This window comes from Scylla paramamosain, chromosome 13 (genome assembly GCF_035594125.1).
Source record: "Scylla paramamosain isolate STU-SP2022 chromosome 13, ASM3559412v1, whole genome shotgun sequence".
Classification (NCBI taxonomy): Eukaryota; Metazoa; Arthropoda; class Malacostraca; order Decapoda; family Portunidae; genus Scylla; species Scylla paramamosain.
The window spans coordinates 21439587-21454584 of record NC_087163.1 but is presented as its reverse complement, the minus strand read 5'-3'; the positions used below and the strand labels follow the sequence as shown (position 1 = coordinate 21454584).

Sequence of the window (14998 nt, the reverse complement as noted above, 5' to 3'; positions counted from 1 at the left end):
CTCTCTCTCTCTCTCTCTCTCTCTCTCTCTCTCTCTCTCATGCATCCATTTCTTGTGCATGGCGCAGGTAAAATAAGGCCAGAGGGAGAGGGAGAGGGAGGAGTGGGAGGGAGAGGAGGGTGAGGAAGATGAGGGTGAAGGAGAGGAAGGGAGAGGAGGAAGAACACTAATATGAAGCCAAACAAAAATTAGCCAGAGAGAGAGAGAGAGAGAGAGAGAGAGAGAGAGAGAGAGAGAGAGAGAGAGAGAGAGAGAGAGAGAGAGAGAGAGAGAGAGAGAGAGAGAGAGAGAGAGAGAGAGAGAGAGAGAGAGAGAGGGGGATAAGAATAAAGGAGGAGGAGAATAGAGAAAGTATGAGCAATCGAAGGAGGTGGATGAAGAAGAGGGAAAGGAATAAAGTTGAATTGGAAGTTAGTAAAGTAAAAGAGGAGGAGGAGGAGGAGGAGGAGGAGGAGGAGGAGGAGGAGGAGGAGGAGGAGGAGGGATGTGTACCAATCTTCAACACACAACAAACCAACCACAATAACCCCCCCGCTCTCTCTCTCTCTCTCTCTCTCTCTCTCTCTCTCTCTCTCTCTCTCTCTCTCTCTCTCTCTCTCTCTCTCTCTCTCTCTCTTTCTAAGCGCAAGTCAGAGCCACGACCATGGATACGAACAACGCTCCAGCATTCTCCTTTGATCAATACCGCTTCCACGACCACCAGGAGGAGGAGGAGGAGGAGGAGGAGGAGGAGGAGGAGGAGGAGGAGGAGGAGGAGGAGGAGGAGGAGAAGGAGGAGTGAGGGTGGGATGAAATGTGGTGCTTGGAGAATAAGTTGGGGAAAAGGGGGGAAAACTTGGGAGGGGCATGAGGAAGGGAGAGTGGAGAGAATGAAGGGAGGGGAAGAGGGGAGAGGAGTGAAGTCTGGTGTTAGGATAATGAAGGGGAGAGGAAAAAATGGGAGGGGGAGGGAAGAAAGGAGGGAGGAGGAGAGAAGACATGAGGGAGGGGGAGGGAGGGAGGGAGGGAGTGGAAAGAAATAGGTGTAATATAGTGATTGGAGACAGGTAATGAGAGAGAGAGAGAGAGAGAGAGAGAGAGAGAGAGAGAGAGAGAGAGAGAGAGAGAGAGAGAGAGAGAGAGAGAGAGAGAGAGAGTGACGGAGGAGGAGGAATGGAAGCAATAGAGACAAAAATACGATGAGGAAATGATGAAGAAAGTAATAAGCCACAGTGATTTAATGACAAAGGGTATTAGTGTGAGAGGGAGAGGAAGGGGAGAGGGAGTGGAGGGAGAGTGAGAGTGCGGAGAGAGGGAGAGGGAGAGAGAGAGAGAGAGAGAGAGAGAGAGAGAGGGGGATCACTTGTTGGAGTGTTACTGCTTGCTTACCTGCTTGTGAATTAGCGCGTTAACAGGTGAGAGAGAGAGAGAGAGAGAGAGAGAGAGAGAGAGAGAGAGAGAGAGAGAGAGAGAGAGAGAGAGAGAGAGAGAGAGAGAGAGAGAGAGAGAGAGAGAGAGAGAGATTGTGTCCATTACTAAAAACATACATACATATACTACTACTACTACTACTACTACTACTACTACTACTACTACTACTACTAATAATAATAATAATAATAATAATAATAACAATGCACAGGGAAATTAACCAAACTTATCACTGTTACCTTTGACCTTCGCGCCCACACGCCCATAACACGCCCCCCTACCATGACGACCAGCCCACTCTCTCTCTCTCTCTCTCTCTCTCTCTCTCTCTCTCTCTCTCTCTCTCTCTCTCCGGTCTACATATTTCCATTCGACCCAGAGAGAGAGAGAGAGAGAGAGAGAGAGAGAGAGAGAGAGAGAGAGAGAGAGAGAGAGAGAGACACGCACACAAACTGACAGGCATAATAAAAACACACAGGGGGGGGAGAGAGAGAGAGAGAGAGAGAGAGAGAGAGAGAGAGAGAGAGAGAGAGAGAGAGAGAGAGAGAGAGAGAGAGAGAGAGAGAGAGAGAGAGAGAGAGAGAGAGAGAGAGAGAGAGAGAGAGAGAGAGAGAGATGCACGAGGAAAAGGAAGGAATAGAAGAAATGAAAGGAAAGGGACAGGCAGGGATATTAAAGAAAATCTAGTTCACTTTCCTAGAACGTAATGGGAAGAAAAATGTTTTATATAACTGTGTGTGTGTGTGTGTGTGTGTGTGTGTGTGTGTGTGTGTGTGTGTGTGTGTGTGTGTGTGTGTGTGTGTGTGTGTGTGTGTGTGTGTGTGTGTGTGTGTGTGTGTTCCTGAGCGGGGTCATTTGCAGAGCCGCGGTCAAAACACAGGTGATTCCCAAAAGGTAATCAATTTTTTTTTTTTTTACCAATCACTATCTTACGCATTTATGTTATACGTTACCTAACTACCCTTCCCCCTACATCCCTCTTGTCCTTCTTAGACAGGTTCGCGATTTCCTTATTTTCTGTGAAGTAGGAGTATCACTGAAGAAAGAAGAGATGAAAAAAAGGGGTAAATTATGTTATACCAATGTTTGTTTGTTTTAACCTCAAGAGGAGACGAAAACATCGGAAGAAATACACGGCAACAGCAAAGCAAGGAAGAAAGGGTTGGAGGAAAAAATGAAGGGGAGAATATAAACAAGAAAACAGTTATGAAAGCCACAAGCTATCACAAATTAACGAAAAAAAAAGAATAAATAAATAAATAAATAAAATTAACAAATAAATACCAATAAAATTACTTAACAAATCGTGCAACGCTACAAATGCAACATACCTACTTCACTTAACCTCTCTTAAAACACCTTCGTAACTTGACAAATGCCCTTCGTTTTGCTACCTTTCATTTGTCTGCAATTTGTGATAACTCAACCTGCTTACTCTTCCCGTTCTATCTCTCGTCTCAGCACCCTCACAGCTTCCTTTAGTCATGGTACCTTACACCTGTTTGCATTAAAGCTGTTCACCTGCCTTCTGTATATCATCATTTTTTTATATTAACTGTCTACTCACTATCAAGCTATGTATTGACTGTTCCTGCCCCCCCCCCCTCTCTCTCTCTCTCTCTCTCTCTCTCTCTCTCTCTCTCTCTCTCTCTCTCTCTCTCTCTCTCTCTCTCTCGTGGAAGGTATCCTAACTCCTCTTTGTCTGTGTGTGTGTGTGTGTGTGTGTGTGTGTGTGTGTGTGTGTGTGTGTGTGTGTGTGTGTGTGCATGACATCATCGTTTCCATGACAACCATTCACTCACAAACAAGAAAGGGGAAGGGAAAGAAAGGGGGAAGAAGGGGGGATAATGCACATCATCCCCTTCCCCTTCACACACACACACACACACACACACACACACACACACACACACACACACACACACACAATACCAAAGCTTCCACGTTTGACTAAGGGTAAATAAATAACACAACGGGAGAAAAGAAACGGCCCCCTCCTCTAACTTTACGCCTTGCAATGTCCCTGGAACAGCCAAGGATGGATTGCCTGGAAGATCACCTGTTTCCAGTCCACAACACCCACCTGACACCTGCCACCTGACGTCACCGTGTGTGTGTGTGTGTGTGTGTGTTTAAGATCCACCCACTAAGCTTATGACGCCACACTTTCCTAGGCAACTCTCTCTCTCTCTCTCTCTCTCTCTCTCTCTCTCTCTCTCTCTCTCTCTCTCTCTCTCTCTCTCTCTCTCTCTCTCTCTCTCTCATTACCATCCAGTCGTGACGTCACTAAACTCTCATCCCTCTCCCACTCACTTTTCTCTCTCTCTCTCTCTCTCTCTCTCTCTCTCTCTCTCTCTCTCTCTCTCTCTCTCTCTCTCTCTCTCTCTCTCTGTGACCTCTACTTCCCCTCTTTTTTCCTTCCATCCCCTTCAAACTATAGCTGCTCCCCTCTTCCTCTTCCAGTTTCTCCTCTTCCTTCTCTTCCTTCACTACTTACCTTCCGTCCTCCTCCGTTTTCCCTCTTTCTTTTAGCATTCCTTCTTTTTCTTCCATTTTTTCCACTTTCTCCATATTTCCTACTTAATTTTCCTTTTTTTTTTTTTACCCATTATAATCCTTTTTCATTTTTGTTTCCCCTTTATCCATTCTCTATTTCCTCTGTCACCTCCAATCTCCTCTCCTTCCCCCATCACCTTCCTCATTTATCTTGCGTGTTTCCTCCCTGAGAGAGAGAGAGAGAGAGAGAGAGAGAGAGAGAGAGAGAGAGAGAGAGAGAGAGAGAGAGAGAGAGAGAGAGAGAGAGAGAGAGAGAGAGAGAGGGGGGCAAATCACCACACTTTAATTTCCCTCTTCCAATTCTCTCTCTCTCTCTCTCTCTCTCTCTCTCTCTCTCTCTCTCTCTCTCTCTCTCTCTCTCTATGACGTCATAGTCTGTACGTGACGTCATTATCCTGGCGGTTTCCATGGCAACAGTCTGGCCCCAACCTACGCCTCCCATTCATAGAGGCCTGCATGGGAGGAGGAGGAGGAGGAGGAGGAGGAGGAGGAGGAGGAGGAGGAGGAGGAGGAGGAGGAGGAGGAGGAGGAGGAGGAGGAGGAGGAGGAGGAGGCGGCTTTGAAGAGTGCAAGGGTGGTATTCTAAATGCAAGGAGAGGTAGGGAGGATGAATGCAATCTTTGGGAGTCTACATACAACGGAGTCTTTGTCCTCTCTCTCTCTCTCTCTCTCTTGCAAGCGACACATCCACATCCTGTGTGTGTGTGTGTGTGTGTGTGGTAAAGTGATGATGTTTTTCTTTAGTATTGCAAGGAAAAATACTACTACTACAATCACAAGAAAACAACAACAACAACAACAACTACTACTACTACTACTACTACTACTACTACTACTACTACTACTACTACTACTACTACTACTACTACTGCTGCTGCTGCTGCTGCTGCTGCACGTGTGTCTGTGATGACTCAGGGGGTCAATAATTCATGTCTGGCATTTCTTCCTGTAACACGCACATAAGTTAAAGTCCCTCCGTGTGTGTGTGTGTGTGTGTGTGTGTGTGTGTGTGTGTGTGATGACGCCTTACTTTCTTTCTTTCTTTCATTTCGTTGGCTGATGGAGGGATCTGTACTTCACCGTATCTGGTCTGTTTCTACTGTACCTTTTTCTTCGCCTCCTTGCCAACCCTCAACTCTTCAAATACGCGTCTTATTAACAAAACTTCTCTTTTACAGTCCTGCTTATGATAAATATTAATAAAGGTACTCTCATTTATGATAAAAAATATAAGTACTTAAATATCAAATTCAGCATGTGGCGTCAGGTTGTGAAATATGAACACACACACACACACACACACACACACACACACACACACACACACACACAGTGACTCATTCCTAGTCTTTTGTTTTTATCTTGAAATTAAGAACATAAGAATATACTCCTGAGACCAAAGCAAGTAGTAGTAGTAGTAGTAGTAGTAGTAGTAGTAGTAGTAGTAGTAATACTAGTAGCAGCAGTAGTAGTACCAGTAGTAGTAGTAATAGTAATGACAGCACCAGTAGTAGAAGTAGTAGTAGTAATGACAGCACCAGTCCCTCCCTACTTCATATTATACTGCTCGCACACACACACACACACACACAGTAATAATTTCCGTAAGGTATGAAATAATGACCAACTTTACTCCAGCTGCGCCACCACCACCACAACCACACTAGCCACGCCACCGCCACGCCTTGCCACGCCTCCGCCGCCCACCCAGCCTCCACATTACATAATACCCCGTACTCAAACAGGGATAAGATGCTGCTACCTTCTCTTTCTCCCTTCTCGCTCTTAGGTTTACAATTAAGAATGCATGGCTCTGTCTGTGCATCAACCCTGCCTCCCACGCAGAGAGAGAGAGAGAGAGAGAGAGAGAGAGAGAGAGAGAGAGAGAGAGAGAGAGAGAGAGAGAGAGAGAGAGAGAGAGAGAGAGAGAGAGAGAGAGAGAGAGAATGCATATACATAGTTTATCAAGAATTACCAAAAGCAGCAGCAGCAGCAGCAGCAGTAGCAGCAGCAGTAGCAGTAGTAGTAGTAGTAGTAGTAGTAGTAGTAATAGTAGTAGTAGTAGTAGTAGTAGTAACAATAATGAAACACACGAGTCATCAGGAATAAAAGTGGGAGTGATGCAGCGAAAAAAAAAAATAAAAATAACATGTACATACACACACATACATACAAACAAACAAACAGACAAACAAACAAACAAACAAAAACCAGAGATATGGGTGTCAGGAAGTGATGAGATAAATTATGAAATGGTAAGATACTGAAGCTGGACGTACTGTGTGGTTCGCTTATCTGCGGGAGTAGATACTGATGCAATGGGGACTTTGGGGGCTGGGAGGGGGGTAGGCATCATGGTGGTGAGGGGGCAAAGAATCTGATGGGGCTGGCTTAACAGAGTCGGTCTTAGGCTGGCTTATTGGGCTGTTTCTGACTGTACTGGCCTAGTCTTGGGGATGGCTTTAAACAGTTGATCTAAGAGAGTTGACTTTACATGCTAGCCTTGGCCAACTGGCTTTATGGCATTAGTCTTTAGAGGCTGGCTTTATGGGGTAGAACAGTATGAAGTAAAGATTCTGAGGTAGTTTTTTTATGGTTACTGTTGTAGGAAGCAAACATTTTAGTGGGTGTTGCTTTGTTAGTGTTAGTAATGAAAGAAGTGAAAATTATGAGAGGTGGCTTGGGAAGATTAGTACTGTAAGAGGCAATGATTCTGGTGGGTATGGCTTTTTTGGTCTTGATTCAGAGGGAGCAGAAATTCCAGAGGGTGGCTTTGCAAGAGCAATATTGTAGATATTAAATATTCTATGGCATGGCTCTAGGGGGAGCAGTATGGAAGGGGGCAAAGATTCTAAGGTGTGGCTTGTGGGGGAGAGGGGAGTGTGGAAAGGGGAGTAAACTCTGGTGGGCAATAGTCTGGTGATGTCAAGGGCTTAACCATGATGAATACATTAAGGTACAGATAGATCACTGGAATGTGAGTTAAGGCTTGTTGGAGGGGCCAGGTTTTGAGGTGGCAGATGTTAGGAATAGCAATGAGATGTGTGAATGCAAGTGAAAGGTGTGTGTGTGTGTGTGTGTGTGTGTGTGTGTGTGTGTGTGTGTGTGTGTGTGTGTGTGTGTGTGTGTGTGTGTGTGTGTGTGTGTGTGTGTGTGTGTGTGTGTGTGTGTGTGTGTGTGTGCATTCTAATACTGTTGTTTAAAGTTTAGTTGGTAACAACATTTCAGTGACATACTTGATTTTGCTTATTTCCATTTCCATTTGTGTAATAATAATAATAATAATAATAATAATAATAATAATAATAATAATAATAATAATAATAATAATAACAACAACAATATTACCAAAAAACAACTCTATTTAATCAAACTGCATTGTGGAAAAACTACTTTGCGTATATCTAATTTTTGGATAATTCAGTTTTACTCTCTTAAATCTTTATGAACTTATTTTGATAACTATCTTTTTACAATTCTGGATTTCAAAATAACAATTCATTCTTTGTAAAAACACCATTTTATAGAGGGCCAGTCTAGTGATAACTCGCTAATGCTCATGCATACACGTGTGTGTAAGTGAGGTGAAAAGTGGATGACGTTGGCAGCTGCCACAAAAGAGGTTGATAACAAATCCTTAGAAGAGACAAAGGATCCACCAAGTGACACCCATTTATTATATTTGTTATTATTTTCCATTTATATATATATATATATATATATATATATATATATATATATATATATATATATATATATATATATATATATATATATATACTTAAAAATTCTGCTATATGTCTTCAGATATGTAATGTTCATTTGAATGGAACTTAGCTATAATAATGCCCATGAAAATTTGTTTTCTGTATAACAGTATAATTTTTCATTACTTCCACACTAACTCATAATGAATATTTGCACACACTTTCTTTCTCAACTATGGATCTACACTGTTACAAACACCAAATTAACAAAAATTTTCTAATTATGCAGCAACCTTGGATAAATATCATAATTTCATTAAACATCATTTTTCCTTACAAGATTCAATAGCATGTACTTGGAGCAAAAAGGTTTCCTGCCCCAGATGACTTTCTTTGGCAGGGAGCATGTAGGTCTGATTTCAGAGTAATTTTCCCAATGGCAGGCTGCTGACCAAGGCCATCATATCTGCTTATGATGTATCTTATGTTTCTACTGCTGTTTTTTATATTATATTAAATTCATGTTTCTTTAATGCTTTATATGTTAGATATATAAATATATATAAAGCCTATTAAAGTGTGTGTGGAGTTTGGGAACCAACCTCTAAAACTTACTAAGCACAAAAATTTGTTATGAAAGACAGTCTCTGAAATTTAAGTGTCGTGTTGTGTGACTCAATAATCACCAACCATCTAAACCAAGGTTGCAATACCACCCCACATGGGTAGTTTGTGTTCTCAAGTCCATAATTATGTAGCAGAATATAAGCAGTAATATGTCTGCAAGCACTTCAGCTTAACATTAGTGTAGCACTTTGTTGTGATTGCCTATCTATCACCCAACTTAAGTATCCATTCTGTCAGACTACAACACACTCCTTTTGTTATGGTGAGCTAACTTATGAACGATCTATGTCAGAGCAGCAATTAAACATAATATGAGTCATAATGCTTGTCAATAGAGACAACACCTCCACAGTAACTCTGCCAAACATCAAAGTACTTTCTAGCAATCACTTTCTGCTAATTTGCCATTGGATTCAAAGGTATTACAATATCGAATTCGTGAAAAAAATGCAAATAAACAAGTACACTAAAGAAAATTCAAATAATTCAATCACAGTGACACAAATATCCACCCCTAAGGAAACCTCAACTCTAAAGCAATGTCCCCAAAACACAACGTATCATAAGGATAACTTCCCCACATATACATCCTATTTTCCTTCATTTCCACGTTACAGCAGACATATATTGTCCCAATACATTGTGCCTGGAGCCTCACGTGACATATGAGACACTCAACTGTCAATACCTTGGCTGACCTCGCATCTCCCTATCACCAGTTAGGCCCATTAGAGACCTTTCCAGTACCTTCCCGAGCTATTCCTCTCTCCGTTCCATCTAACTGGCAGGGGAAATAGCCCTGGAGGAGTGGAAGAAGGTGAATTTGAAAGAATATTGGGTGAAAACTGCATAGTGACGGCAGCAGACGACGTCAGAGAGCCTCCCACCTCCACCCTCCCGCCCTTCAACACGTTCTCCTCACGCCCACACAACACCCACACGCCCACGTCTGACACCCACACACCCTCAGGCACTCCTATATCTAATGGCATGGTTACATGGACGAAACAACGTATAAAATACTTACTTTTCCCGACTAACTCCTTGAGAGCCATTTTGACAGATGTGTTGGCGAGGTCCTCTGAGTGGCGGTAGGTGGCGTCCAATCGATAGCGGATGGCGCCCCGCTTGAATAACAGACAATACACTGCTGAGGGACCTTGGACACAGGAATTCTTTGTCTTCGATTTTACAGCAGATTGTTAAGAAGGGATGAGAATGGTTAAAGTATATAGGGTGTGTCTATTTATTTCGAGAAATGTTATGAGCGAGAGACTCACTAATAATTGTTCACGTGGCCCAAGAGAATGAGAAAATTAACATACATAATGAATATAGCTTCATTTAGATGCATATACGAAGAAAAAATTTCCAGGCTATGTATGCAGACAACACTGACATGCAATCACTGGCTACTGGGTATACAGTGAGACAAACTAGTGTATTTCTGCTGATTAAGTGGCACCGCGGAGAGTGAATGGATATCTGGGTGACTGGGGGCGACCACGAGGGATCGAGGAACATTATTAAGGATACCAGCTGTGGTGGGAGATAAGTGAGCCAGACTGGGTGAACTGGGAGGATTCACACCCCTGATGAGGAATAAGTGGACCTAATGGGTCCTTTGAGGTGCCTCCATGCAGTGGCGGGCTGCGGGCGTGCCAACCACCTCTGACCTTTGCTGGCCGCCGCCCGCCCGCGGCCGGCTGGGATCCATTGACAACACAAGAAAAAGTGGTGACAATGTTTGAAAGGAAGAACAAAATTAAAATAAAAAAAAAAGCTTGAGTCAGGCAAAATATCTACTCCAAGCAATTGTAATAAGAGATATTGGAGGGAGGAATGCAGATAATTTAAGACCGGCGAGTCAAAGATGATATTCGAGTTCAGCTAATGACGGTGGAATAATCAACGCAAAATACTGTCAACTGTCATGGGTGATTATAATTCTGATATCTTCCAGCCTGCCCTTGGGTCACAGCATCCATCTGAATGCAATATATTCTCATACTGTTTTTCGCATCCCTTCTCACGCTATGCCTGCCGGTAATCATCCTTAATATTTCACAGGTGTCTTATTGATTAGCACTAATGGATTGCAAGAACAACTGATATATCAGGCAAAATGCTGAGGTAGCCTTCAAAGGACCATACATTAAATACTACACACATATACTGCAGACACCTCTGCTGTAAGAAATCTACATGCAATTCACACAAAATTATACAACATCTATCCCTGCCTTTTTTTTTTTTCGTGTCCTCTTCATGATTTAAAGATAATGTTACTCAAAGAGCATATCTACCTAGACAAAGAAACAAAATTACATGGAAAAGATTTAATAAAGGCTAAACCCCACCACACGCACAGACACAGATACTCGTACCTTCCTCGAGGACGGCGCGCGAGGGACTGTCGGACTCGACTCGGATTCGCCTCGATAGGCAGACGGCGATGGTCTCGGCAGCTGCTGCATCAAATTGCCTAATGTACCTAACAAAAGAACTAAGAGTTGGTCATCTCATCGAGTAGCATGACAAGGAATAGTCCAATGAAGGTGTTATGAAAACCACAGTATTCGCAAAAATGATAGGCAGGATGTAGCACAGGTTTTGATTGGGTTTGCTACAAGATGCCAAGGAAAATTAAGATGATATATATTTCTAGATCAGCTACGATACTTGAAAACAAACAACTGTGTGTAATAATGTTGCAGTCTGATAATAAGCAAAACGCTTACGATCCCCACGAGTAATCAGCAGCATATTTATTCACTAATGGGGAAGAGATACCAGAATTCCTGAAGGCAACTGCACCACCCCAGGCACCTTCTGCGAAGTTGCAGGCATCAAAGAGCTGCCGCTTGACTCTGCATGCAACAGGGAGTTTGCTAATCTCCCTACAGATTTATCCTGTCACTTCTTTATATGACCGTTTTGTCACCTTGTGTGATATCCACTACAGTTGCAATAGATGTCCAAGTGCATGAGGAATCTACTCCACAAAGTATCCTGGGTGATGAAAAATGTTAATAAATATGGTAGGGGGATGACAAGTACTCGATTTTCTTACCATGCCAGCCGCATGGATCTGTGGGTATTCCTCCTAAGTCTCTAAATGCTCCATCAATTTCGTTGTGCTGTACATACTCCTAAAGCTGTAACCATTATATATATATATATATATATATATATATATATATATATATATATATATATATATATATATATATATATATATATATATATATATATATATATATATATATATATATATATATATATATATATATATATATATATATATATATATATATATATATATATATATATATATATATATATATATATATATATATATATATATATGTGTGTGTGTGTGTGTGTGTGTGTGTGTAGATAGATAAATAATGACTGACTGACAACTACACAAACATGTAAAACGTAGCTTCCAGTAATCAGCTGGTGGGTATACAGCTGTTTGTGAGCATTCTGATCTTATTACATGCCTATTATCTATTGTATAAATGTTTCATAAGAGCACAGGGAGCCTCCAAGAGGGCAGTTAGTTTACCCAGGGCATTATTTTAGCACTCACTAAAGTCGAGTGTATTGTTTAATGTGAAGAATATTTCTGCCAAATAGGTACAGTACAAACACAAATCATTTTTTTTTTTTTTTTTAGTTTGCTCAGTTGGTTGCTTTTAGATACATAGATTCAACATAAGGCTTTTGCAATTTTCACATATACATATATAAAAATTCACAAGATGGAGGTGTAGTTAAATTATAAAGAACTATATGAATGTACTCTAATAGTGTTAAAAAAAAAAAAAATGCTTGACTAAAAAATATGACAAGACAGATACACTGATCATAGTTTGGTTTTGAAAACAAGTAAGCCGAATCTTCACCCAAAACCGTTTCCCAAAATTTAATCAGATAAGTTACACGAGAGCATACGCAGCAACAGATCGATTTCAGAATGGTAATTGCTAAGTGCTGAGGTCATCATAATGGTTCTTATTAAGTGCTGTCAAGTAATCATTACCTAATGGCTGATTAGGAAGCTATCAGACATTTAGCTCAGTATTATATAGTAACTGCCACACCAGCAACAATCTCACTAAAGATGCGTATGCAGACCCAACAAGAGGCCCAATATCATTCATGGTGAGAAAATAAAGATCATTACTGACCTGTCAACAAGAGGAATGTGAAGGACATCTATCTTTATTCTGATGGGAAAATTCCTAAACTTATCACAAAACAAACTCAACAACACTCAAACTCAAAACAGCAAAACATTCCACCCATGTCAGGAAAATAAGGCATACTGAAGAGTAATGTTACTGTGGAGCTGGAGATTGAGTTATTAAATCAGTGAGGTGATAAACAAAAGGTAGTCTGCACTAATCTAGCCATGACAATGAAATAAAAAGCAGAGAACCAAAGTATTTGAAGGACAACGTATATTCATAAAATGAGATTACATTTTGAAGAACCTCAACAGTAATGACTCAAAAAAGTGGTATATAATTGTATAGTTTGGTGAGCTGTTATGTGATTAAAGCTCATACATGTGAACAAGTACCTGCATTTCAGGATGATGAAAGTGACAATTAAATGTTATCATGAACATGTATTTTCACTTGGACCCAAACTGGTACACTGCATGTGTAAAAATATGCATATGTGTATTACATGACTTTATAATGAGATGAATGATAAAAGCAAACTGTTGAGTGTTCAAGCAGTGCACTGTGATGTACCTCCACTACACCAAGGGAGACAGAGGGATATTCTATCCTTCTTGCACTAGACCCATCAACATATAAAGCTTTAAAATCATTACTGAAATGTTTCATTATTTACACTTCATACTTAAAAGTTAATGTCAAGTTAACCATTAAATGTGGATGATACTTATGCACTATAGAAATACAAACAAAAATTTATTTTCAAGACATGTATCAGTGCTACTTTGCAACATGTTATACTGAAGCTAGTTTCACGACTTCTAATGCTCTCAAAGCAAACAATGATCAATAAAAATATAAAATATTTAGTTTTAGCCTTGTCACTAACTCAAAACCTGATAACCCTAAATTAGTGATGAAAACTACTGATTTGTAGATGTTAGGTTACTTTCTAAGATTTGAATGTTAGGAGTGTGATTATGACCCATTTTGTTGTGATCTGTCCAGTATACAACCAAATTCTTTCATACAATTAAATGGGATATGTATACATTGCAGGTCTAAGGTGATACCTCTACAGAGAGAGAGAGAGAGAGAGAGAGAGAGAGAGAGAGAGAGAGAGAGAGAGAGAGAGAGAGAGAGAGAGAGAGAGAGAGAGAGAGAGAGAGAGAGAGAGAGAGAGAGAGAGAGAGAGAGAGAGAGAGAGAGAGAGAGAGAGAGAGAGAGAGAGAGAGAGAGAGAGAGAGAGAGAGAGAGAGAGAGAGAGAGAGAGAGAGAGAGAGAGAGAGAGAGAGAGAGAGAGAGAGAGAGAGAGAGAGAGAGAGAATACTGTCTGACTGCAAAACATGGGAGAAACACACAAACTGTCTAACCTTATCAGGATGTTAAACAAAATGATGATGATGATGATGAGGATGATGACTTGAGCCTGAATTGATTATACAATATTCAAGGTCTGGAATTACATTATATTACCTTAAAACAATTATCACAATCATAAAAGCCTGCTTGTCACTAAGCAGACTAGGCAGTGATGAAATAATCACTCACAGGAAGACAGCTCAGAAAACAACACCATGACAACAAGTTCAGCTGACAGGTATTAATGCTTGTGAAACATTTACATTCATTACCATTCAGCGTGAACTCATTACTAAGAATCCAATGCCAGTTTATGCAATACCATCAGACAAGATCACCTACAAGCAGGATCACCATGTACAGTACAAAGATGGTTTGTCTTCAAATCTTTTGAGAATTATAGCAAGTTTTTATAGAAGACTACTCCATCACCTCAAAAGATATGATTACTCACTGTCCATGACAGGATCTATCATTGCCTGCAGATTACAGCATGTTAACTGTCACAGCTCATTCACTGGTTTTCCAACTGCTCCTAAAATACAATCAATACCCAATAATGATTGGAAATAAAAACATAAATATCAGTTAGGCATAATGCCTTGTGTCATCTTTATAAAAATAGTTATTAAACATACTTGACTGAAATGATGAACAAGTAGCTTGTTATTCATGTATTTTATGGATTCTAGAGTTCCTGGAACATTTCATTCTAAGTTTTCTTGTGTCTCCCTCCAGACATTTCAAGAGGAGACCCAAGACAACTTGGAATGAAGTGATCCACTAGAAGCCCAGTGCAAGGAGGCTGCCACTGACCATGCAACGTCACAGGCTGATATTTGGTAAATAAGATTGACACATATAAGTATGTATGGAGTATTTCAAAATAACCAGAGAGAGAGAGAGAGAGAGAGAGAGAGAGAGAGAGAGAGAGAGAGAGAGAGAGAGAGAGAGAGAGAGAGAGAGAGAGAGAGAGAGAGAGAGAGAGAGAGAGAGAGAGAGAGAGAGAGAGAGAGAGAGAGAGAGAGAGAGAGAGAGAGAGAGAGAGAGAGAGAGAGAGAGAGAGAGAGAGAGAGAGAGAGAGAGAGAGAGAGAGAGAGAGAGAGAGAGAGAGAGAGAGAGAGAGAGAGAGAGAGA

The 14998-nt window shown here is 40.9% G+C and overlaps 1 protein-coding gene across 1 annotated transcript in view; it reads right to left on the bottom strand.

The window, feature by feature from the left end:
* LOC135106506 (protein ROP-like) overlaps positions 1–10792 on the bottom strand; it is a 31024-nt gene extending 20232 nt beyond the window's left edge. Inside the window, exons 1-2 of the mRNA XM_064015587.1 lie at positions 10688–10792; positions 9328–9427 (exon numbers count right to left, since the gene is read on the bottom strand). Of these exons, the coding sequence (XP_063871657.1) occupies positions 9328–9427; positions 10688–10777 (190 nt within the window). The 5' untranslated portion in view covers positions 10778–10792. The remainder of the gene's footprint in view (positions 1–9327; positions 9428–10687) is intronic.
* Between the last annotated feature and the right edge of the window lie 4206 nt (positions 10793–14998).